Consider the following 25,763-nt stretch of genomic DNA (forward strand, 5'->3'; position numbering starts at 1 on the left):
TATGACACCTTGTATTCAACCCAGCATTCTTAAAAGGGAGAGTCAAGAAAACGATCTCGGAATTTTGAACGTGTATTTTTGTTCCACATGTCATTGTCTAAATTGCGAGACATTTTCGGGACATCCTGTATAACATTACCAATAGTTACAAAAGTGTTGTAACACCTGTTATTGTAGTTTTTAAATCCAGGGTGTTCTACTTACCTCCGATCACTCCAGATGTTTTCTGCGATTCGCGAGAGGCTTTCAAATGACTGAAATTTTTTTTTAAAGCGGGAACTTAATGGAGTCGATTTAGAAAAATATTTAAAGACTCGAAAGTCTTTCTTTCTAAAATCTTCAATCTCTAAAGATTAAAGATTAATTTAGGAAAATATTTAATTCGACGCGTTAACGTACAGTGGTCCACAAAAGTCTGGATAAAAAAAAGTTAAAAGAACATTTTATATTTTTTTATCTTTTTTGCCGCTCCAAGTGATAGCAAAATTAAAAAGAAAAAAGCATTTCAGTCATCGTCCGGTAGACTATTTAATTTAACCCTGTATCAATTAAAAAAAAAATTCAAGCCATCCAGTTCAGTTCACAAAAAGTAATCGCGCTTTTAAAAATGTGTACCGCCCACACTTTTGTGGGCCACTGTACGCCGATCGGTCGAGGGTCGCCGGACGTTGTTTCGGGAGTCTGCGTACGACGAAGCAGAATTATACAGCGAACGCTTTGGATCTAGAACCAATTAAACTATATTTGTCTCAAGTACATACAGTACAAAAATGTCCACGTGTGCCGCATGTACCGTCCGCAGGGATGCATACGTATGCATGTATATCGTACGGTTTCCCCACAGCCGACTGTGCCACTGACAGTGTATATAAACAATTTGTGCAATCGAGGCCGCGCGACGGAGCTGCTCACGAACCGGAAAGAGAGGAAAAAAAAAAGAGCAGACGTCGGCGACGGCGTTCTCCAGTCTCGTTAACAAGCGCTAAATTCCGGAACCGTTTCCCGAAACGCGTCGGCTTTCCGGCCGCGCCGGCCTCGATTGCGTCTTACAAAAATCAACGATTACATATATCCGTACGAGAATACTAACGTACTATAAATAATAGGTAGAAATTCAGTATCCGTGCGGCATAGTGATTATCGGGCCGCGGAGCTTCGCGCGTTTTTTTACGGCGAACGTGGCCGTAGAAGGTACAGTGCCCGTAGAAAGTATTCGTGCACAGTTTTTAAAAGGTAACAACATTTACGAGTTATTAGCGAAAAAACAGTGACCAATAAAAGGCGCTCAGCCCTCGCGGTTAGCGCGACGCGGCCAATTTTTTTTTTTGGGGGGGGGGGTGTTGCAGTGTTACTAGTTTATTAGACAAGGGCTAAAAAAGATTATAAGGACTAAAAGATTGCGATTTGTTGGCGTGATAAAAGTAAAAAAAAATAATGAAAAGGAAACGATGTTTCTTCGACCTTTTTATCTGAGGCTATATAACGAACATTTAAGAAAAAAAATGCATTTTGTGGATCTCGGTGACTTGTGTGCGCGACGCTGAAAATTTCGTCAGAATCCATAGTCAAGGTACAGTCGCTGAGAAAGATGTAAAAATGATTTGCTCTCGCGATTTTGAAATTCGTGAAAAGCTGCAATATTCGCGATCTTTCATTGCTTACCATTCGTGTCAGGGTCAACCGATTTCGACGAAACTTTCAGCATACTTCTCACCGAGATCTGTACTTTTTAATCTGTATTTTTTAAATTTTCGTTCCAGGCTCGGACGAGGAAAAGAAAAGTCGAGGAAACATCATTTCTTCGTTCTTTTATCGTTTCAACAAATTGCAATTTTTTAAAATAACTTTTCAGCCATTGTCCAGCATACCGGTCCCATTATCGTCCCAAAAAAATTCAGACCGCTCGGCCGAATTGTAAAAAAATTGTTCCGCTTTAGATGGTGCACGAATACTTTCTACGGCTACTGTACTTCGAATGCGATCAAACGGTGCGTATCAACGAGAAAACTAATCGCATCGTTCCAGCACGTTCATCGTAAGGAATTTTCTAGAATTCTCCAAGGTCGCTTCCCATTTTCAAACTTTCGTCGAGGACGAAAAAAAGAGCGCGAAGAGACGCGAACTCGCGCGAACGTCCGCGGCCCGGCGACGAGAGTCCATCGAATAGAACATCGATTCGGTAGAATAGAAATGGAAAACAAAAATGGTACTGCGATTACCAGTGTCGTATAAGAGACTTCCACTCGGGCGTGGAATATCAAAAAAATCTTCGTCGATTATATAAGTTCTCATCACTTTTTTTTTTCTTTTCTTTTTTGTTGTTTAAAATGGCGCGAGAACGCGCGTGGCCGTCCTCTCCCGGAATTCCGAAAACTACGGAGCCATAGTTAGAGCGAAATTGTCCACGACTATTCAATGCCACCTTGACCCGCGTTTCAACGACATCCTCAAGATCGCGCGCGACTTCGACCGCGACAAATTATTCAGCGCACGCAAATATACAATTTTTAATTATATATAATTTTTTATAAATACACACGCTCTGTATAATGTTCTAAGACAATGTTTCTTCTCGTTTCTCTTTTCCTTTTTTTTTTCTTCACCTACCTCAGGCACAAGTATTTTTCCCTCTTCTTTTTTTCATTTTTTTCTTCTTTCTTTTTTTTGTGTCGCTAAATGCTCGAAACGTCGCGAAGACCAGTGAAATTGTAGAAAAATATATGCTCGGAGTGAACGCGTTCACGCCTACGTCTAATAGAAGTGGCTTTGATTACGGTTCACGCTTATAATTATCGAGTGAATACGCTTACCCGACGCATTTCTGTTCATTTCACAGTTTCACTGATGAGAACGAGACACGGAGGGGCGAAGGGGGGGAGCGGGACCCTCGTAGTTTTACCTACAATCGCGGTACACCTTTTTTAGATCACAGAGACACAGTGGCCCAAAAAAGTTGCCCACTTTTTAAAACGCGATAATTTTGTCAAGATTGAATTAAATGACTTGAATTTTTTTGGGGATAATTTTTAATTTTGGATAAGAGAGACTGGTTCACTCTAGACGACGACTAAAAAGCTTCTTTTTAATTTTGTTATTAATTGGAGTGAAAAGAAAAAGTTGAGAACCCTCGATTTTTATGTTTTTTTTTTAGCCGAGCCTGTAACGAAAATTAAAAAAAAATGCCTTTCGCAGATCTCGGTGACCTGTGCGCGTGTTGAAAATTTCATCGAAATCAGAATCGAGGTTATTAGAATCACATTAGAATTAGGTTAGAATCGAGTTACGTTGGACGATTTTAAAAACCGCCGATTTTTTTTTCGGGAAAACCTTCAACATGCGTTCAACAAGCTACTCGAGATCCACGAAAGACATTTGATAAATTTTCGTTACAGGCTCGACTAAAAAAAAAGTTAAAAAAACGATAGACTTTTACTTTTTCGTCGTTCCAAGCGATAGCAAAATTTAAGAAAAAAAAGAAAAAAAAATGATTTCAATCATCGTCCGGTGACAAAACTAGTCCCTCTGTCACCAAAAAAAAAACTCGAGTCATATAGTTCAGTATAAAAACGATTATTGCGTTTTAAAATGTGCACGAACACTTTTGTGAATCACTGTAACTTACGTCGTAGTCGAAAAAACTCGTTGAAATCTCTAACGATCCGGGTCCACGGTCCAGAGAGTCGGGGGAGGGGGGGGGGGTACTATTTACACAACGCACCATAAAAAGTAAAAGAACGCGAATCAGGATAATTCGACCGATTTGTAAATATTATGCATCGTCGTCGGATAAACATCGGTGGCTCTGAACGATCTTCGCTCCAGCTATATCAGCCGAAAACTTACGTAACTAATTTACTAAGCTTCTCCTTTGAACAGGTACGCGTTTATTTCAAAGATTGCGATGATTAATTGATTATTTGATGGACGTTGATCACTCTTCTACGGTGTCCATTACGCGGAAATAACATTACATTATGCACAATTTTTGGTCGCCGAAATTGTTGTTGCCTCCTATTTCTTTCTTTATTTCTTTCTTTTTCTCTTTTTTTTGTTTTGTTTTGTTTTTCTCGCGATTCAACCGAGAGCGGAAGAAGAAGATCGTGAACGTCGTTCATTTTGCAAACGGAAACGATCGTATTCCAGCGATCTGGTCAGGCTCGGGCTATACGGTTTGAGCGGGTTACGGCCATTTGTTGCTCGCAACGAGACAATTATCTCTGGTCCTAGCGTCAGATTTTCTTGCGATCCAATTTATTCCCCATATATATACCTTATCTCAATCCGGCGATCGACGACGTGCTCAGTCGAGAACGATCGGGATACCTCTTCTACGTTTACCGCCTGTACCCGCCGCCGCCGCCGCCACCGCCGCCGCTACTTCCCCCACCACTCCCTCCGCCGCCTCCTCCGCCCCTCCTGTGACCAGTCCTGCTACCGTTTCCGCTGCCGATGCCGATGCCGTTGCCCATGCCACCGACCATGCCACTGGTTCTGCCGATACCACTGCTTCTGTTGTTGCCACCGCCATTACCGATACCGCTGTTTCTGCCGATGCCTGTGCCGCTGTTTCTGCTGATGCCGCTGCTTCTGCTGATGCCGCTACCGCCGCCCATGCCGCTGCCACTGCCGATACCGCTGGCCATGCCTCTGTTGATCCCACTGACAAGGCCGCTACCATTGTCGATGCCGCCGATTCTGGCGATGCCGCTACCGCTACCGCTGCCGCTACCATTGCCTTGGTAATTCGAAGAATAGTTCTGAAACAGTGGGAGATCGTCCCGAGATTAATTCCTGAAAACGATTCGTCAGGCGTTTCTGCCTGTTTGTGAATATTACATTAGGTTGACTGATCGTCAACCTTAATTTGTCACCATTTTGTTATTATCTATTAAATCGAATCAGAGACAGAGAACTCCTTCCGCTTTTAATGTATCCGCTTTTAATCGTCGAGAAATATTGTTCACGAAGCTTCTTTCTATGACGATCGTCATTGCAGATTGTATTGGGTTGGCAAGAAAGTAATTTCGGTTTGCACCGATAGATAGCGTTACGTTCGCATTGTCGTTCTTTTGTTAAGGTTATAATTCTATTGTTTTCAGTTTTGGTAGTTGACACGTTGAGGTTGCTATGGAAGCAAATTCCGTGTAGTTTTGTTTGCAACTGACTTCTGCAAAGGGTTCATCGTCTGTAATATATTGAACTAAGTAAATGAATTTCAAATGGTGATGAATTCGTTTCAATGGACAATAACAGTGCCACGATACGATAAGTATTTCAGTCGATACGGGTGTCACGTGGAAACGTAAGTGACATTTTATATTATATAATACACGAAATATCACGATATGATATTACATTGAAAGTATAGAAATAAACAATTGCACGGTAAAACTGAATATTTAATGATTTTCAGCAACTTGTGATATAGAGTCCAGTGTCGACTACACAATTATTTGTTTTCAATTGAATCATTCAACGATGCGCAACTTGTGGAGTCTTAATTTAACCAATGAAAAAGAAAGTTGACGCACGTCCTCTCGTAGTCGTCTATATATCCTTGACCGATATTTAACAGTTCGCCAGCGGCGACTGACAACGTTTCTGACAACGAAATCTTCCATATTTTATTTCATGATGTCTGGGGTACGCTAATTTTTAGGTTGGGTCGAATATGACTCGACACTGCTTTTCGACCGTCCGCGTTCCGACTATTAAAGGATATGCATATATTGTTTTAACACTAGATTACCGGAGCGAGTCAATTTGATCAATTTACTATTTTATTTTATTTTATTATATATATAAACAGAGAGAGAGAGAGAGAAACTTAAATAATTTTTTATATTGTATATTATATATAATATAATATATTATCATTATATATTATTATATATTATTATTATAGTATATAATTATAATATAATTATTATTATAATATATTATTTTATAATATTTATTTTGTATAATATATAATGATAATATATTATATTATATATAATATAACATATATATATATATATAAAATTTCAGCACGCATATAAGTTATCGAGATCCGCGAAACGCATTTTTTAAACGTGTGTTATAGGCTTAGTTAAAACGGTTAAAAAACAAGAGCTTCGATCATCTAAAAGAACAATTCAAGTCGCTCAGTCCAGTTTCGAAAAGGTTACAAAGGTTTTAAAAAGCGTACCCCTGACTTTTCGCGAGTAACTGTACACCCTTTACGGACTTTCACGAATCGGCAATCGAACAACGTTGTAACATATACGGCCGACTTTTCAGGTCTGCACTGTCGAGTGGCTGCAAGTCACCGCCGTCAAAGAGAGAACAACTGATAAATATTCAAATGTCCCATCTATCGACGTGAGCGCGGAGCGTTTCGCGGCACACATTTAACCGGCGAACAGGGACGATCCGCTGATTGCTGCCATTGAATATAAAGTATGAGAATCTTACCCATTGCTGCTGAGGGTAGCTATTGTACTGCATACTCTGGTAATTGTTTCGCCCGTACGGCTGAGTGCTGTAGTTATTCCATTGCTGATAGTCCTGATGCTGGTAACGCTGGTAGTTATTGGGAATGCAACCGCTGGCCCATGGTCCTGGGATCGGCATGGACGGCATGGCCTGGACTGGTCTGGAGCTCTCGTATCCCCCTTGATAGTATCCCCTCTGGAAGCCTGGAAAATCAGACGGACGACTCGTCAGTTTAGGTAACGTCGTGAGCATAGAAACAGATAAACACGCAAAAATTTCTCGCAATGCGAAATGGGGGCTTGCTGAAGTCATTTGAAGCAACTTTTTCTTTTACAAAAATTTTCTCCGCGGCTCCGTTTACGAGTTATTAGCGAGAAACAGTGACCAATAAGCGGCGAGCACGGCCGGCGCTTCGGCCTCGCGGCCAATGCCGCGTCGCACTGGCCGTCTGACGCGGCGGCAGTGGTAGCGAGGGCGGGGCGTCACTGTTTTTCATTAATAACTCGTAAACGAAGCCGCGGATCGCATTTTCGCAAAGGAAAAAGTTGCTTCAAATGACCTCAGGAACCCCTCACTTCACGGAAGTACGATAATTTTGGGACACCCTAACCGAAGCGAATCTTCAAAATGTATTTTGTATTTAGACATTTTGCCACAAGAATGCGAACATTAGTAATATGTATAGTATAGAAAGTACAGCAATTGCTTAATGACATTTATCCTTTGGGTCCGAACGGACCCGTGGCCCGCCATGCGAGTGTTGACAGGAATCGGTACTACGAAACAATAATAGTTGCGCGAGGCAATCGAATAGGGTCGTTTACCTCGTCGTTTGAGGAAATCAGGATCGACGGGCGACAGGAAAGGATAGAAGCGGCGCAGCAGACAGGGTGTAGGGACACGTACGCGTGGGTGAATGGGCGGTGAAAGGGAGCGTGGCGGCGCGTGTGCCACCGTTGCACCCTCGAATAATATGTAAACGCGCGTGCGGCTCGGACCGAAGACGGAGTGTTTGTCAGGAATCGCGAGACGTCATAATGGCGGTGTCTCGATGCTAATAACAGATTTTCGAAAGGCCGCGTGCCGGAATCGCGCGAGCGCGCGCGGTCGAAATAGAGGGAGAGAGAAACAGAGAGAAAGAGAGAGAGAGAGATACAGACGAAGAGGAAGGAAAAGAGAGAGAGAGAGAGAGAGAGAAGGATCAAGGATTGAAAGAGGACAGAAATAAAGACAAAGAGAAAAAGAGAGAGAGTTAAAGACAGGGAGAGAGAGAGAGAGATAGGATCAAGGATTGAAAGAAGACAAAAGGATAAAGGAATAAAGGGACAATAATATATAATATAATAATAATAAAATAAAATAATATAACATAAAATAAAGGACAATAGGACAATAAAAGGACAATAACATAAAATAAAGAGCAAAGGAATAAAGACAAAGAGGAAAACAGAGAGAGAGTTAAAGAGAGAGAAAGAGAGAGAAACATCAAGGATTGAAAGGAGGCAGAGATAGAGACAAAGAGTAAAAGAGAGAGTTAAAGAGAGGAGAGAGAAGAGGTAAGGATTGAAAGGAGGTAAAGATAAAGACGAAGAAGAAAAGAGAGAGGGAAAAAGAGAGAGAGAGAGAGTTGAAGAAAGAGAGTTAAAGAGAATTAGAGAGTGAGAGTTAGAGAGAGAGTTAGAGAGAGAAGATAGCGAGTAAGAGAGAGAGACCGTGAGAGAGAGAGAGAGAGAGAGAGAACGAGAGAGAGAGAAGGATCAAGGATTAAAAGGAGACGAAGAGGAGAAGATGGAGAGAGGGAGAGTTAGACTACGAGAGTGTAGAGAGAGAGAGAGAGAGAGAGAGAGAGAGAGACAGTTAGAGAGAAAATTAGAGAGAGTTAGAGAGAGAGAGAGAGTTAGACAGACAGTTAGAGAGAGTTAGAGATAGGGCGACTGAGAGCGAGAGAAAGTGAGAGAGAGAGAGTGGGAGAGAGAGAGTTAGAGATAGGGCGACTGAGAGCGAGAGAAAGTGAGAGAGAGAGAGAGAGAGGGAACGAAGTCGTTACGCGTGGATGCCACACGGCCGCGCAAATGCGAACAGAATCGGGCGGCAGATACAGAAATGGGACGGGAGAGAAATTGGAGGCGGGAAATATAATGACGACGCTGACAAAAGAACAAAACTGGTTAGGCGAGGGGCGGGCCGCCCCCGGCCCCCTCTGTAGCGCCGTGAGTCTGCAACGACGCTCTCGTCTTTGACTACCGTTGAATATTTATAACTCGGTTTCGAATCGCGGAATCATGCTTTTTACCGAAGTCAAGGGGGAAAAAAAGTACGAAACAAGAGGCGCATTGAGGGACGACCCCCTGAGTCGGCGCTGGCGAAGAGAGCGGGGGGGAAGGAGGGGGCCGCGGAGAGATCGGTACTGTTTGATGTATCCTGACGAGTGGAAATCAATTTTAATTGAATCGATCATAAGCTACCTGTGTGCCGAGGAGAGAGAGGACGAGCAGATGCAGAGAGTCGCGCACGATGCCTCGGATACGCTTCGCGGAAATCGTAATGAACCCTCGGATGATGGGAGGAGGGGAGAGGGCTGCTGGATATCTCGTATTCATGTATTCCGCGTGCAAGCCTCTTGTTCCCCGGACGGTGTGTTCGTCTTCCAAGAGACCATCGATCCACTCTTCGTGCCGAGGAAAAATTGTTCGGAATCGCTCGGCGTGTCGGGATCGCCGACGTTCGATGCTGGCCCGTTTCTTTATTCGCCGCGATATCTAGGCGCCCGCCTCTTTCCAATGTGGCGAACACGGTTGCAACGGGAGTGAGAGAGAGAGAGAGAGAAAGAGAGAGTGCGAGAGAGAGAGTTAGAGAGAGAAAGATAGTAGAGAGAGAGAGAGAGAGAGAGAGAGAAAGGGCGAGAGAGATCAAGAGATAGCGAGAGAGAATATGAGAGAGAGAGCGAGAGAGATCAAGAGAGAACGAGAGAGAATATGAGAGAGAGCGAGAGAGATTAAGAGAGAGCGAGAGAGAGCAAGAGAGAGCGAGAAAGGATATGAGAGAGAGCGAGAGAGAATATGAGAGAGACCAAGAGAGAGCGGAAGAGAGCAAGAGAGAATATGAGAGAGACCAAGAGAGAGCGGAAAAGAGCGAGAGAGACCAAGAGAGAGAGCGGGAGAGAGCGAGAGAGATGATCTATAACCGCATGATCTATAACGATCTAGTTACACTCGTCCCGGGGCACCACGCGTACGTCCTTGCGGGTGGGGGGGGGGGGGGGTAAATAGCGCGGGTCGACCGAATTCTCCGTGAATATTCTAATGAAGAGATCCTAGAAGTCTAGTAGTATGTATCGTAACGCGGCCCGGTGAAAATGTCGTCGCGCACGGGCAAACAGATTCCCTGGAATCGCGGGCCTCGTGGAATCGAGTGTGGGCTGGTTTAACCGTTCGTAATAGATTGAAACTGAAATCTCCGATGATCCGTCTCGGATTTACTCGTTGAAGGGTTAGTAATGCCCAGGGGCTTCGGTTTCGTATTATATTGTTAATTGTACTTGGAAAATCACAAATGACTCATCTGTATAAAATTTTATATCAAAACGATGAAAAATGTACTGAAAATGAATATAATATATATATATAATATATAATATATAGTATATAATATATATAATAATGTATAATAATATAGATAATATATATAATAATATATTAATAATATATAATATATATAAGAAATGCCAAACAAGTCATTTTGACGCCCCTTGGTAGATCTAGTGTCAACCCCTTGCCGTACCATTTTCTTCATAGTTACAATAATAATTAGAAGTTTTTCGATTCTAATAATTTCTAAGAGGAAAAAAGATCATTTATAATCATAGTGTGTCTACGTTTACTCAAATATTTAAATACCGATGACAAGAAATCACAATTTCATTCAGACTAAAAACAATGGAATATCATTTTCATACTTAACAGATTATTACTAAAAATCTCCATCACGTGTCGGACTCGTGTCAAAGTTAAATTGGTTAAATCGGTTAAATGGCAAGGGGTTAAGAAAGAGTAAATTAAATATAAAAGAAACTACGCGTTAGGTTATGTTGCGTTAAGAAGTAGACATAATAAGAAGAATTGTGCAACCCTCGGGAAAACTGATTAAATAAAAGTGCCATGTACAAAAGCGACTAAAGTCTACTAGACACGAAATGGTAACAAATATGAACAATAATATGCAAAATAAATATAGAATTTATATAATATATATATATATATATATATATATATGTAAAATAAATATATATTTTATATATATTATATATACTCTTATAGAGTAATATATGTACTGTATATATTATATATAGTCATATTTATTTTATATATATTATATTTTATATTATATTATATTATATTTTATTAGTCTTATAGTTTTATATATATATTATATATATAGTCATATTTATTTTATATATATTATATTTTATATTATATTATATTACATTTTATAAATATGACTTGCAGAATAGTTCACGAAGCTCCAAGAGGGTCGCATCAACGACGCATCCGTGAGAAATATCGCGTTCCACACTTCGGCAGTGTGAAGAAAGAAAAGAAAAGAATCTCTCACCGAATTAAAATCCTTGATTTCATAAATACTATTCAACAGGGCCCACCCCCGGCGACGAGAAGGCAGGGGGGCGCGCGCGTCTTCTATGTACCCAAGGAGCAGAGCAATCGTTTAAAAGGTTGCAGGCAGGGAGAGAGCCCTGGAAGATTGCCGGGGCTCGAACGAGCATAGAGAGACTATCAGTGACGCATGATAATCGTATAGTTCGGTTCAATCGAGCTCGTAATGGGAGGCGGCAAACACCGTCAATATTATCGAGGGTCGAAGGGGTGGTCCCGTGGACCTCCGGTCTACCAGCTATAACATAGAGAGTCCGGCTGCTGCTGCTGCTGTTGCCTCTGTTCCAAGAGCAGCGCGCCCACGACCGCTTCTCGTCTCGCTCTCTTGCGGCAACAATAACATCCCCCGTGGATTTCCAACCCCGGAACGGTTTTCGAACGGATGGGGAGGGGGGCGCCCCCACGGTAATCCTCGCCCTTGCCGAAAAAAGGGCCCACGAGGAGGAGGGTCGGGCGTACGGGAGAGGGGGGGAGGGTGCACACGGGGGTTAGCAGTTTACACGTCGGATCATCCCTCGTTATTGTTGCGTTTATGATAATAGCACGGCCACCCCGAGCGGCGCGCATGCCAGCCCACGGCTGACCGCTTCAACCCCATCGCGAAAAGGGGTCCTGAAGCGTTACCACGCTCAGGTATTTAATTAGATGGCCCCGACCAACTGCGCGCATTAATTTCTGCTTTTTATGCGAACATCTTCGGCTTGCATGCTGGACCGAGGAATTATACCCCCCCACACCGGGAAACTGTGCGCGCCTCCGCGGTTACCTTGTTAACAAGGGGTTGATTGCTCGTATTTAGATTAGGTAAATTATTAGATTGTATTTATTAGATTATTTGTTAGACTATATTTATTGGATTATATTTATTAGATTATATTTATTGGATTATATTTATTAGATTATATTTATTGGATTATATTTATTTGATTATATTTATTAGATTGTATTTATTACACTATATTTATTAGACTATATTTATTGGATTATATTTATTAGATTATATATATATATAGATTACACTATATTTATTAGACTATATTTATTGGATTATATTTATTAGATTATATTTATTACACTATATTTATTAAACTATCTATTAGATTATTCATTTTATTAGATTAATTAAATTAGCTAATTTGCTAAAGTCGAGCGAGCTTCGCCTCGGCACAGGTTTACACTTTTCTTTTCCCTTTACGCTCGGAGAGGGTTCGCGACGCAGAGAATATGCCAGCCGTGATATCCAGTTTTTTCAAACTGGACTCGAATATTTTTCAGACGACAGAGGGACTGGTATACCGGACAATAACCGAAATGACTTTCTCAAATTTTGCTGTTACTTGGAACGACGAAATAAAGATAGAAACGATCCGAATAGCATTCGTCCGTATAATAAACGTAGACGTTTTTTCTACTATACTTTTTTATGTCAGTCAGCGCCGAGAGAGTCGAAGGCTGTGAAACGTTTTACGCACCGTTGGAATAAAACAACCGAATGAAAAGTGGTAAATGCGTATAAATGAGAGCTCGAGAATGCATCACGCGCGTCTTCTTCGTAAGATTCCAGGATACGGACGTAGCAAAGTTAAAAAATGACGTCACGGTCGCGCGTCGAAGTAACCTCGACAATCGGAGAGAATTCACCGTATTTGTGCTCGCGTCGTATGTATTCGTATTATAAATCACGTATAAAGATCATGCTGGATCACGTTCTTCGTTCAGAGGGTTAAAAATTATATTTTCACACCCTTTCGGAGCGTTTCGAAGGACGCGAAAGCTCGAGTTCACCGATTTCGATGATCTTGAACCGCGCCAGAAAGGTCCGCGTCTTAACTAATTTCTCCATAAACTTTGCTTCTAAACATAAACTTGAATATAGGAATATTTATAAACATAAACGAGACCCGCATAATCGCGTCTCCTCTCCCCAAATCGTCCATTCCTGTGCGCAATCCGAGCGCGAATTCGAAAGTATTTGAATATAGAAATGTTTATAAATATAAACGAGGCCCGAATAATCGCGTCTCCTCTCCCCAAATTGTCCACTTTTGTGCGCAATCCGAGCGCGAATTAGGGAGCAATCACTGTAAATACCCAGAATAATTCGAGACTCTTTCCGTCGAATATCCTCGATCGCCCCACAAAAAATCGCCCCCCTTTGCAAAATCAGCCGCTTCTCAGTCGTCTAACAGGAAAATTCTTGTCAAGGAACAAGAAATCGAGGAACCAAGAGCATTCTGCACGGTTCCTCCCCCCTAGAACGTCTCGCAAATTTAACCCGGAGCTCCGCGGCGAGCGCCGTAGAAATCTTCGACCCTCGAAGACGGTCGAAAAATGACAACGCGCGGGGAAAAACGGGGCCGGTCGAGGGGCCGGGGAGGGGGCCGGGAAAGTGTAATTTCAGTTTGAAACAGGAACGGGAGAGGCCGACCCACATCGAGGCTTCGAGTGTTTGTATTGCTGACGCGGCGATCCAATCCAATCCAATACCCGCGGCGGAGAGGCAACACACAGCACATATACCACCTACATATGAACGAATTTCTCTCTTTCTCTCCTCTCTCGTTCTCTCTCTCTCTCTCTCTCTCTCTCTCTCTCACGCCCCGGCGCGGCTGCTCGCGGCCGCCCCGCCGATCTCCCGTCTCTCCTTTCCCCAATACAATTTCACAGGTCCGCGTCTGCCAGCCAGAGCTTTCATTTTGTAATTAATTATCCGCCATTTAAACACCGGGCAAATCATTTTTTTCCTTTCGAACCCGCCGCGAGACTTTCCAATTAAACACGCCCCAGTTGTTATCGAGCTGCGCCACCCCCTCCCACCCATCGTCCCCCGCTCCGCCCAACGGGAAATTCAGGTCTCGACACTACCACCGCGACAGATATTCGCGATTGTTTATTTAAACGTCGCCGAGCGGTCGCTAATCCGTCGATTATTTCGTTCGCGATGAGTTTTAAGGCGACGCGTGCTTCGTTCTTTTTTTATTAAAAAGACGAGAATTATTCGAAATCCTTCGAATTTGATTAATTTTAATTCGGGGAAAATATCGAGAATTATTCGAGTCCCCCAAAGTCTTGTAGATTTATTTTGATAATACTGCCGTGACAGGTATTAGCGATTGTTTATTTAAACGTCGCCGAGAGGTCGCTAATCCGTCGATTATTGCATCCGCGAAGAATTTTCCCGCCACGCGTGCTTCATTTTTTCTTGATTAAAGCGCGAGAATTATTCGAGATTCTTCGAATTTGATTAATTTTAATTCGGAAGAAATTTCGAAAATTATTCGAATCGTCCAAGAGCTTGTAGGTCTATGTTGATAGTACTATAGCGACAGGTATTAGCGATTGTTTATTTAAACGTCACCGAACGGTCGCTAATCCGACGATTATTTCATCCCTTTTTATCAAAACGCGGGAATTATTCGACATTCTTCGAATGAAATTGATTAATTTTAATTCTAAAAAAATATGGAGAATTATTCGACTCCCCTAAGATCTTATATGTTTATCTTTTTTAATAGAAAAATGCAAAAATCGACGTTGACGTAAACTGTCCCACAAATTCGGTGCACCAAAGCGGTGTTTCGCCCGTTTCAACGGCGCACGAAAGAATGCAAGCTCTTCTTCCCAACGATAATAATTCGGCCGTGGAACGACGTTCGTTGCGGAAGATCGTCGGGATGACGTTTTAATTGCTGCCAATGCCGAGGAGACTCTTCGAAGCCGCGAGAGTGCCCCGCCCGCGGGTAGGACGCTGAAGTTGGGGCAGGGTGGCGGGGGAGGGGAGGGCGATTTTCGCGGAAGACGTGTTTTTCGAGCTCGGGGGATCGGAAGCGAACGAACGGGGCGGCGCGGCTTTTCGAGAAATGAATTTCGCCCGGCGCGGAAAGGGTGAAAAGGACTTCCGGCGGCCGCGCGACACACGGAAATCGAAACCCTTTGGCTCCGTTTTCCTCGAGAGAGGCGGGACCAACCGACTAACTCGAATGAAAAGGCACCGGTGCCTGGTAAGAGACACTTCGTACACGCTCCTGCTGGCGTGTATCCGAGCACGAGGGAAAAAAAGAAACGGAGAGCGACGGAGGAGCGACAGCGAGAGAGAGAGCGCGAGAGAGAGAAGGAGTGCGAGAGAGAGCAAGCGAGAGAGAGAGAGAGAGAGTCAGAGAGAGCAAGTGAGAGAGTGAGAGAGAGCAAGCGAGAGAGAGAGAGAGCAAGCGAGAGAGTGAGAGAGAGCAAGCGAGAGAGAGAGAGAGCAAGCGAGAGAGTGAGAGAGAGCAAGCGAGAGAGAGCGCGAGAGAGAGAAAGAGAGCGCGAAAGAGAGATCGTGAGAGAGAGAAAGAGAGCGCGAAAGAGAGATCGTGAGAGAGAGAGAGAGAGCGAGAGGGAGATCGCGAGAGAGAGAGAGCACGAGAGAGAAAGAGAACGCGAGAGAGAGAGCACGAGAGAGAGATCGCGGTAGAGAGAGCACGAGAGAAAGATCGCGAGAGAGAGAGAGGGCGAGAGAGAGTGAGCGCGCGAGTATGAGAAAGTGCGAGAGAAAGAGAGAGAGCGAGTCCAAAAGCGAGAGAGAGAGAGAGAGAGAGCGGGTCCAAAAGCGCGAGAGCGAGAGAGAGAGGGCGAAAGCCGAACGAGCGGATGATAGAAAGAGAGAGAAAGGAGAGAAAGGAGAGAACGCTTATTTAGCTTGCCTTTTACTTACACGCGCCGTACAATGTTTACGTACACCCACCTAAGCATGTAAGATTGGAGGGACTGCTCGAGAGGAATAATGTTTGCGCAAGAAGAACGGATAGCGATTTCGATATTTAAAAAAGAAAGGTGACGGCGGAGGCGGGCCGGGATCAAGGTTGACGCATTGCCGACTTTCGAACGCGGCTGACGTCGACGGAATATTTTTAGTTTAATGCGCCGAGGTGGCTTCGAATCGATTGGGACACTCGCTCGCCGGCTGAATTAAAAGCGACACTGACGCGGCCGGCCGAGCAGGCTAATTACTAATTTCTTGTCGCGTTAATAACACGTTCAGCACTGCGTCGGTCGAATATATGGAGTGACACTAATTTCTCTGGAATTTTGAAAATTCATTTTTTTATTGTAATATATTCGATCGAACTGAATTAATTTCGCTGAGATGCTTTCGATGCGAAAGGGCTCTTATGGCGATGTCATTCGCTATGATAAATTTCATGTTTCTGGTTTCGGTTCGATTAATTAAATTTGCATCGACTTCGTGGGAATTTTAGCGGTCGATTGTCGGCACTGAACGTGTTTATGAGTCTTTGTTGTCGTTAAGTCGCCCTGTTGAATCCCTGTTTGCACTAAGAAGTAGCGTTATGTTTGCACATTCTTTTGTTGAGGTGAGAATTTCTTTTTGTCTTCAGCTTTGGTAGTTGACACGTTTAGGTTACTGTAGAAACAAATTCCGTGTAGTTGATAGTTTGCTGTCAATTTTAACACGGAGTGCAAAAGTGAACATTTTCGACACAATTTGTTACTATTGGGTTGGCAAGGTATGTTGGCAAGGAATGGCTGTTCATGTTTTGTCTAAACGCAATATTTTTATAAAATACATATCGTTCGATAAAGAACATCGAGGTGTACATCGTTCTTAACCAGTTTAGCCGTTGCACAAATGGCAACATTTTGTATCGCGACGAGTATACTCGTCGAGGACAGCTAACCGGTTAAAGAGACGTCCCGAATGTACACAGAGGACGGGCCCGAGGGCGACAAGAGAAGAAACGCGCGATCCTCCATAATCGTTAAAGTCAAATTCAATTCACTCGGGGTGTTTCGTGTTCTCGATGAATCGCGGCGTTACCAAGATACGAAGTTTACCGGTGGCATATGCGAAACGACGCGTCACGAAAGGCAGCGTAAGAACAGCGTTTTCTTCGATACTCTGCAACAGCGTTGCGAGACGCATAAAAACTTGCACCGAAGCAGAAGCCAGTCGAATTCTAGACAACGACCGGACTCGATCGTTGGCAGAGTCGAACGCATTTGTAGCAATTTTACATGCCCGTGGGACATGCGAAGCAAAACAACCTAAAACTCTCGTATTCATGGCCCGAAAAACGGGGTCCCGAATTTCTCTCTAAAATAACGAGCCCGGATAAATTCGCCGAGATTCTTCGGCTAACTCGTTTCGCTGAGAAAAATAAAAGAGGCCGCCGATCGCGAACGGATAAATTTGCATTGGTTTCAGAAGCGTGGAATAAATTCACCGAAAACCGCCGAATGCGTTACAAATCAGGAGCCGCCGTTACAGTTGACGAACAATTATTCCCGACCAAAGCCGCGCGTAGATTCACGCGGTACACGCCATGCAAGTCGAATAAGTTCGGTACAAAATTCTGGTGTCATTGTTATCGCGTTATCACTGTTATTCGGTTTACATTCAATTTTCGCTCGTAAAATAGGAAAATACATGAAAACGTAAAAATTGCCGTGTCTTCTCTTCGACGACTTATCAATTCAAAAAACAAGTCGTTTCGACCCCTCTGCTAGAAATAGGCACGCGTAAATCGTCGTTAGTTCTATCGTCAAGGTAAAAACATAGCTCGGAGCATTAACATGATCGCGAGTACGAACATTTCTGTGCTCGAAGGAATAATACACTGGTCGGATCTGTCCACCGATCATTCCGAATCCCTTGCGGTACAAACCGCGCGCGCGCGCGCGCAAAAAGGAATGATAAAACCGACGGGACAATGCGCCGCTGAAGAGCAGCGTCTCCGAACGAACGAAAGTACGAACGATTCACGATAGATAAACCGATGCTCCCGGGCACACAGGGAGCTTCCGGTCTCTCGCGGTCTTCTCGATTGCCGATTACCGATTCTCAGCAACCATAAAAACCTGCCCTCCCCCCAAAATTGTCAATTTTTCCGTGCGCAAACCTAGCTAATTCCGTGCAATTAGGAAGAACGTATTATTATCGCCGCGACCAGCGGCGACGAAAATTCCGAAAACCTGATCGTCATCTCGAGGCCGGCGCGGCGCGAAAGACATCAGAGAGCCGGTAAAGCGTCGAGAAGGGGTTGTTCCGCCGAAAATGTGGCGCAAGTACCTGACGAAAAGAACAATGAGTGTGCGTTCCCCATCGAGGAGGAGCAGGAGGAGAAGCAGAAGGAGGAGGAGGTGGAGGAGGAGGAGGAGGAGGCTGCCGCAGTCCGTACAAGATGGCGCCAGTAAGCCGGAGTACCACTCGGGCGATTTCCGGTGGCTTTGTTCCGCGCGCCACTCGTGCACTCAGGGGTGTATTCGATGAAACTCGAGGCTTAAAGGCGCGTTTTTCAGCCGCCAACGGGTAGAGGCCTGCCTCCGGCTCGCTGGCTGGCTGGCTGGCTGGGTGCGTGGGCGAGCGCGAGCGCGAGATATAAAGAGGTTTTTCTTCTATGAAGCCAGTTAGCCAACGAACCGGTAATTCCTCCTCCACGGGACTCCCCCCTCCCCCCGCCCCGTCGTCATCAACGACGCGCGCGAGAGCATTCTCGCGCTCCACGACTTTCTTCGTCTTTCTTCTCCCCCCACCACCGCCACCGCCGCCGTCACCGTCGCTGTCGCCGCTACCGTCGCCGTCTTCGTCTTCGCCGCGCTTCAAAACTTCCTCCGCGCCGTTCTCCTCGCGTCCTTCCGCCCTTTCTTCGCGTTCTTTGCCGGCATTCATTCGCGCCTTTGCGCCACCGAGAAGAAGAAACGAGCCAGGTGCAGCTCAAGATTTCCAACCCCCCCCGCGGCCCCCACCCCTGCCACTGTTCCCTCTCTCTCTCTTTTTGTCTCGCGCGCTCTCTCTCTCTATTTTTCTCTCTTTCTCTCTCTCTCTCTCTCTCGCTCGCTCGCTCTCTCTCTTTCTATTTTTCTCTCTTTTTCTCTCTCGCTCTCTCTCTTTTTATTTTTCTCTCTTTTTCTCTCTCACTCTCTCTCTTTCTATTATTCTCTCTTTCTCTCTCTCTCTCTTTTTATTTTTCTCTCTTCTTTTCTCTCTCTCTCGCTCCCTCTCTTTCTATTTTTCTCTCTTTTTCTCTCTCTCTCTCGCTCTCTCTATTTTTCTCTCTCGCTCTCTCTCTTCCTATTTTTCTCTCTTTTCCTCTCTCGCTCCCTCTCTTTCTATTTTTCTCTCTCTCTCTCTCATTCTCTCTCTCTCTCTCTCTCTCTCTCTATTTTCTCTCTTTTTCTCTATCTCCTTCACTCCATTCCTCTTTCCCTCTTCCTTTCTTTCTTTATTCCCGGTTCTCTTTTTCTCGCCGGTTCGCAGCTCTCTTTCTCTTCGCCGCGGCGCTTTCCTGTTCCTCTTTTTAGTCGCCGGTAATGGAGGCCCTCGAAGCCGGCCCTTCTAGCGCCTCGACGAGCCAGCCGACGAAACGAAACGAAACGGAACGGAACGAAACGAAACGAAACGAGAGACGAGACACGTTTACCCCCGGCGATTTTTACTTTCTTCATCCCTCTCTCCGAGCCGCCGCCGCCGCCGCCGCCGCCGCCGCTCTGTTTCCCTGTTTCCGCCGTCCTTCCCCCGGTGATTCGCTCGAGAGGAAAATGCGAGCCCGCTTGCGCCACCGTCGACGTCGACGTCGACGTTGACGCCGCCGTCACAGAGACCAGGCCACCGCCGCGCTGCCGCCGCCCAGAGATTTTATTTCGAATAACGGGATTAACAGGAACGAATAAATCCGCGAGATTATTTTGACTCGGGAGACGACGGCGCGGCGTCGCGCGATTTTTACCGCGCCGCGGAACCTTCGCGAGGATCGCGGAGTGGGGGGGGGGGTAGGAGAGAGGCAGCGGTTCCGAGCTCTTAATTTCACGGCGCGGCGATTTGGAAATTTATTCGTTCGCGGGAGATCGAATTCCGGGTGGTTGAGAACACCGCGCCGCGGTTTTCTTTGCCGGCGCGGAAATGTTAAGGCTGCTCGCGAAGGCAATTGGCGCGGATGGAGAGTGGAGAGATTTTTTTTGGTTAGGTTCTTATCGATCGCGAATGCGTTTCTGTGTTATTTGCTGGATTCTCTGTTTGTTCGTCGATTGTATGTTGCGGTTGCTGAGGTGATTTTAAATACATTCTTCCTCAGCGAGAATAAGAGCCGCGGCTTTGTTTCTGAGTTATGTCGAGGTTATGTCAATATTATTATTATTATATCATATATTATTATCATATCAATATTATTAAATAATATAAATATATATATAATATAATATATTGTTTTATATTATATTATATTATTATTATTACTTATATTATTATATTATTTATATTAATAATAACGATAATAATAATAATAATAACTATGGGAAATGAGGGGTTCCCAATATTTATATTTGAAATAATTTTTTCCTCAGCGAAAATGCGACCCGCGTCTTCGTTTACGAGTTATGTCAAGCTCACTATTATTATATTATATATTATTATTATTATTATTATTATTATTATTATTAATATATCAGTATCATTATATCATTATATTATTATTATCAAATTATTAACTCCATTTCCCTCCATTTCCAGATCGCGAGACATCTTCGGGACACCCTGTATAACGCCATTGCATACGGAAACTCCGATTTCCATTTTTTTTTTAATCGTCGTTCTCGTCACGACGCGGCGATCTTGGGTAATCACCAGTGGGTAATTATCGTCGAGCAACGGAACGGGAACAGAGAATCCATCGACTTCATAGTCTCGATATATTGGGTTGGCAACTAAGTAATTGCCGATTTGTTCAATGAAATAAAAAATTCTTTTTTACTTGGAACGAAGTTTAATCTGTAATGTATTTTCCATTTTGTTCGATGACCTTTCGCCATCTCTCCGACAACTTGAAAATTCCACGCTCGTAGAAAGTCTGATCGTTTTCGGCCAAAAACTGAGTTAAGCGAGATTTTACAGCGTCATCATCGTTAAAAGTTTTACCACGAAGGGAGTTGTCCGGGGATCGAAATAAGTGGCAATCCGATGGCGCGAGATCAGGGCTATACGGTGGGTGTAACATCGATTCCCAACCAATATCCATCAATTTTTGCCGAGTGGACAAAGACGTGTGCGGCCTAGCATTGTCCTGCTGGAAAATGACACCTTTACGATTGATCAATTCTGGTCGCTTTTCCTTGACCGCTGCATTCAATTTGTCCAGTTGCTAACATTCACGGATAATAAAAAATAACATAATAATAATAATAATAATAATAATAATTTTATAATATAACATTTACGGATATCATAATAATGGGAGTGAGAGACATCTATAACTGAAATCGGCAATTACTTAGTTGCCAACCCAATAGTTATCGAAGCACAGATTTGTCGAGTATATTTTAGCCGGTACGAGGACCACGAAGCGAAAACATTGCTCTTGCGACGACACAACGGGTCTGCACTACTGTTTAAATATCGATTATACGGGTGTTATCGAATGTCCTCCTCGGCCGACTGTCAATTTTATTCGCCGATTCTCGTTCGAATCGGAATTCCCGCACGAAGATTATTTAGAATTTAAAGCGTCCGCGTCGAAAACGTTATATATGTATGTATATGTATTCGACCGGCTCGTGCATGCGTGCTATACCCCCCGCCCGGAACGAAAATTGTCCAGCCCTCTGACCACGTCTGCGTCAATTTATTTCAGAAAATCAACGGTTATTCCGATCATTAACGAACCCGGCGCGGCGGTTCGGTTTCCAGATATTTTGTGGCGCGCGGCCCCGACTGCAAATTCATCATCGAAATGCTCTTCGGGATTTTCGTTGTTATGGGGCGCGCACGAGACCCCGTAGACACGGGGTGGACAAAATTTATATATATTATTATATATATATATATATCTTTTTTTTATTTATTTTTATATATATTATATATATTTTTGGTATATTTTGAAAACAATAAATAATATTTTAGTCATTAGGATTTTTCTTACAATTGTATGAAACAAGAATTTGCAGCATCGGTAACATTAGGGCGATGCGGACGGCCGAAAATAAAATCTTAATAACTAAAATATTATTTAGTGTTCCCAAAATATTAATTAAATTAAGCCTACCAAAGCAGCGGCATTAAATTCATAAAATATTCCTATTATTCCGCGTTTCGTCTGCTCATTCTTCTCGCAATCGCATGAAAAAAAGCGGCGATCGTTCGCCGGCGAGTAACGGCGGGGTCCAACCGGAAGCCAGCGTCGATCCGAAAAGTTCGAAACGCTGAGACCTCCGCGAAACAGCCGTCCGTAAACAGCTGGGAGGTCTGCCGACGAAATGCCGGAAGGAGATCGATCGGCGCGCGAGGGCAATCCAGAAAAGGCCTAACATTCGAATTAACAATTGCCGGGGAAATAAAATCGGTGGCGTGCGCGTGGCGTTCGTTCTCCGGCTGGTAGGTATTCCCGGCTCGCAGCGGTGCTGGGCGGTTTGTAGCGGGCGCGCGCGGGGGTGGTTAGGTTGCACGGGAAGGTGGGACACAGGAGCGGTGGTCGGCGAACGGGGGTTGACGGGGCGGCCGCGGGGGTGGCGGAAGGAGCGGCTGGGATCGGAGAAGGACGGAGCGAGGGCACTTGACCCTGCCTGGCTGGTTGCCGCACAGCCGATGCTGTGCCAGCAAACCCCACCGTGCAACGTGCGTTAATAAACGCAACGCGGCTGTGTTGGTCCCCCGTCCGTGTGCCCTCCTCCCGCGCCCTTTCTCTCGCGGAGCAGCCCTCCGTGCGCGGCCCCCTACCCCCGTCCTCTCGCCGGCGCCCCGGCCCTCGGCTTCACCAGCGCCGTCGGGTTCTGCCTCGCGCGCGTCCCGCTCGCTCACTCGCTCTCTCTCTCTCTCGCTCCGTACCGCGGGACGCACGCCCACCGGAATCCGGCTTCTCCGTCGGCGCGCGCATGCGCGGTACGGCGGCGAAGCCGGGCGAAAATGTGCGCGGCGCCACGCAGCGAACGCACACAGTCGGCCGTCGCTGGGAATGATATAGGGAGGAGGGGGAGGGGGACGGGCAGGTCGCGCGGCGAGCAACGTGTTGACTCTCGCGATCGTGCAGCTCCTAATTTATTTACAATTTCGCGAAGGGGAGCCGGATTGATTCGAGCCTTACTCCTGCCCTCCAAACCCGCCGCCACCCCGCGAGCCCCCGGGATCCAATACCGGGCCCGGAGTAGCCTACGCTCCACTGTAATTCGCTAGGCGTTTAATTGCGATCCCCACCCCGGCGCACCGCGTGCCTAGGCGACGCTGTTCGATGGTAATTAAGGGAGCGTTTCCTCGGGCCGATCGTCTTTGGACACGGGCTGAATCGGGCCGATCGGGCTCGGAGCCGCCGGATTTTGTTCGCCGCGGTTTTCCAACGACTCGCGTACCGGTGTTTGCAGCGATGTCGAATTTTTGACGGACCGCCGCGAATGGCGGCCGCGTGCCGGCGTTTCGGATTCGAGAAATTCGCGATCGCAACGGTCGATTGATACGTTTCTCAGGGAACGGGTTAAACCTTTGGCTCTCGGAACAGATTTTGCGAGGATTGAGATTTCGTTATACAGAATCGAATTGAACGAAAAATCGTTATGCTGCTCGAAAATTTTTTATAGGAGCTTTAATAGAGTTTTTAATGAAAGATCTTGTCCTTTTTAATTGTGCAGTTTACGTGGTTACCTTACAGTATAATAATAATTATTATAATTATAAAGTTATAATTATAAAATTATGATTATAACGGTATAATTGTAAAATTGTAATTATGAAAATTATAACTATAAAATTGTGATTATAAAATTATAATTATAGAACAGTAATTATAAAATTATAACTACAAAATTATGATTATAAAATTATAACTATAAAACTATAATTATAAAATTATAATTATGATCATAAAATACAGTATAATAATGATAGTTAAACAGAGGTGTGCCACTTTGACACGAATACAGGGTTACAAAGGGAATAAAGGGTTAACACTTGGATAAAGTTGCCCGATACGAGGACCTCTCCTAATACGAGACCCTAACTTATTTCCCTCATGCCCCGTGTGTCGCAACGACGACACTTCTTTGTTGCGCATTAAACTCGCGTCTTTCATTGTTTCGTCCGCGTTTTCGGCGCCATTGTTTAGCGCCGTGGGCAACAATATATGTAAAATACATTGCGAAAAGTTTTCCAAGGAGTCCAATTATACAAGTATCTTGAATATGGTGACTGTATAATTATTTTCATACATACCACTGTATACATACAGTGCGTTCAATTTATGCCAAAGAAACGAATTTCTTTTTTAATGCGCGAAGAAGGGCGAAAAGGAAAAGAAAATAACTCATTTCTCGAATCTGCGAATTTACATGGAGAAGAAGGAAAATTATATATATAATTTTCCTCCATTTATTATTATTATTATTGTATATGTTGTATATTATATTATATTATATTTATCTTTATATTGTAACTAATTTATACGGTATTTAGAATATATATTTTTTTATAAACATATATGTAATAAATATAAATATAAATATAATATAATAATATATACAATAATAATAATAATAAATGAAGGAAAATTATATATATATATATAATTATATATAATATTATATTATATTATATTTATAGCATATATTTATATTGTAACTAATTTAGAATATTAACTATTTAGAATATATTTTTTTATTTCACCGGCATTCAATGTACAGTAAATTCAGTAAAAATATATATTCAAAATACTGTATAAATTATAATTATAATATATAATAATATAAATCATAAATTCAAGCACATATATAAATTCAAATATGTAATATAATATAATATATATAATATATATAATATAATATAATAATATATAATATAATATATATATTAATTAATTAATTAGCGAAGCAGCGGAAAAACTTCCGGTCGGCCTGACGGCAGCGACGGCGAGCGAAACCGTCGGGGACGATCGGTTTCCCGGGAAGACGAGCGCCAAGAGAAAACGGAACGCGGAAAGGGCGAATATATACGCGAGACTCGGGTTAATCCGAAACGGCTGAGTAAGCAAGCGAGCAAGCGAGCGAGCGAGCGAGCAAGCAAGCAAGCGAGCAAGCAAGCGAGTCACCGGAGCGGAGCAAGCTATGCAGAAATCCGCGGCGTTTTTCTTCTCTTTTCCAGAGCGTCGGTGAACGTTCCTCTCCCACCCCCTCCCCCCTCCGCCACGCTCGCCGCGCTCAGCCGGTCTCTTCGGTTTAGTGAATTTCTGCCGATATTCCGTCTCCGTCTCCGCGCGGCACGCAGCAGACAGCGAAAATATTGACTCTGTCAGCCGCGCGCCTGCCGACGCTCTTAGGGCAGAGGAAGCCAGCCAGCCAGCGTGGCGCGCGGCGCGGCGCAGCGTTACGAGAAGGCAGTACAAATTAGGGGCGGATGTCGTATTGTTTCGAAACAATGTCAGAGAGATTAGCCAGTCCGTACACAAGGTCCGACGGGGCGATACGACGGCCGACTCTCTCTCTCTCTCTCTCTCTCTCTCTCTCTCTCTCTCTCTCTCTCTCTCTCTCTCTCTCTCTCTGTCTCCGTTGAGCCGCAATTGCGCCGGATACACGATTTATCCAAGAGAAATCACGGGGGCAATAAAAAAGAAGAAGCCCGTCCGCTGGATCGGAACTCTCACCCCACGCGGC

At 44.2% G+C, this 25,763-nt stretch overlaps 1 protein-coding gene across 1 annotated transcript in view; it reads right to left on the reverse strand.

Moving 5' to 3' along the window:
• Nucleotides 1-722: 722 nt before the first annotated feature.
• The window catches only part of Rat1 (5'-3' exoribonuclease 2 Rat1), a 68,378-nt gene continuing 43,337 nt past the window's right edge, over nt 723-25,763 (reverse strand). The window contains exons 16-17 of the mRNA XM_076524186.1: nt 6,457-6,680; nt 723-4,757 (exon numbers count right to left, since the gene is read on the reverse strand). Of these exons, the coding sequence (XP_076380301.1) occupies nt 4,335-4,757; nt 6,457-6,680 (647 nt within the window). The 3' untranslated portion in view covers nt 723-4,334. The remainder of the gene's footprint in view (nt 4,758-6,456; nt 6,681-25,763) is intronic.

Source organism: Megalopta genalis, chromosome 8 (genome assembly GCF_051020955.1).
Source record: "Megalopta genalis isolate 19385.01 chromosome 8, iyMegGena1_principal, whole genome shotgun sequence".
In the NCBI taxonomy this organism is placed as follows: Eukaryota; Metazoa; Arthropoda; class Insecta; order Hymenoptera; family Halictidae; genus Megalopta; species Megalopta genalis.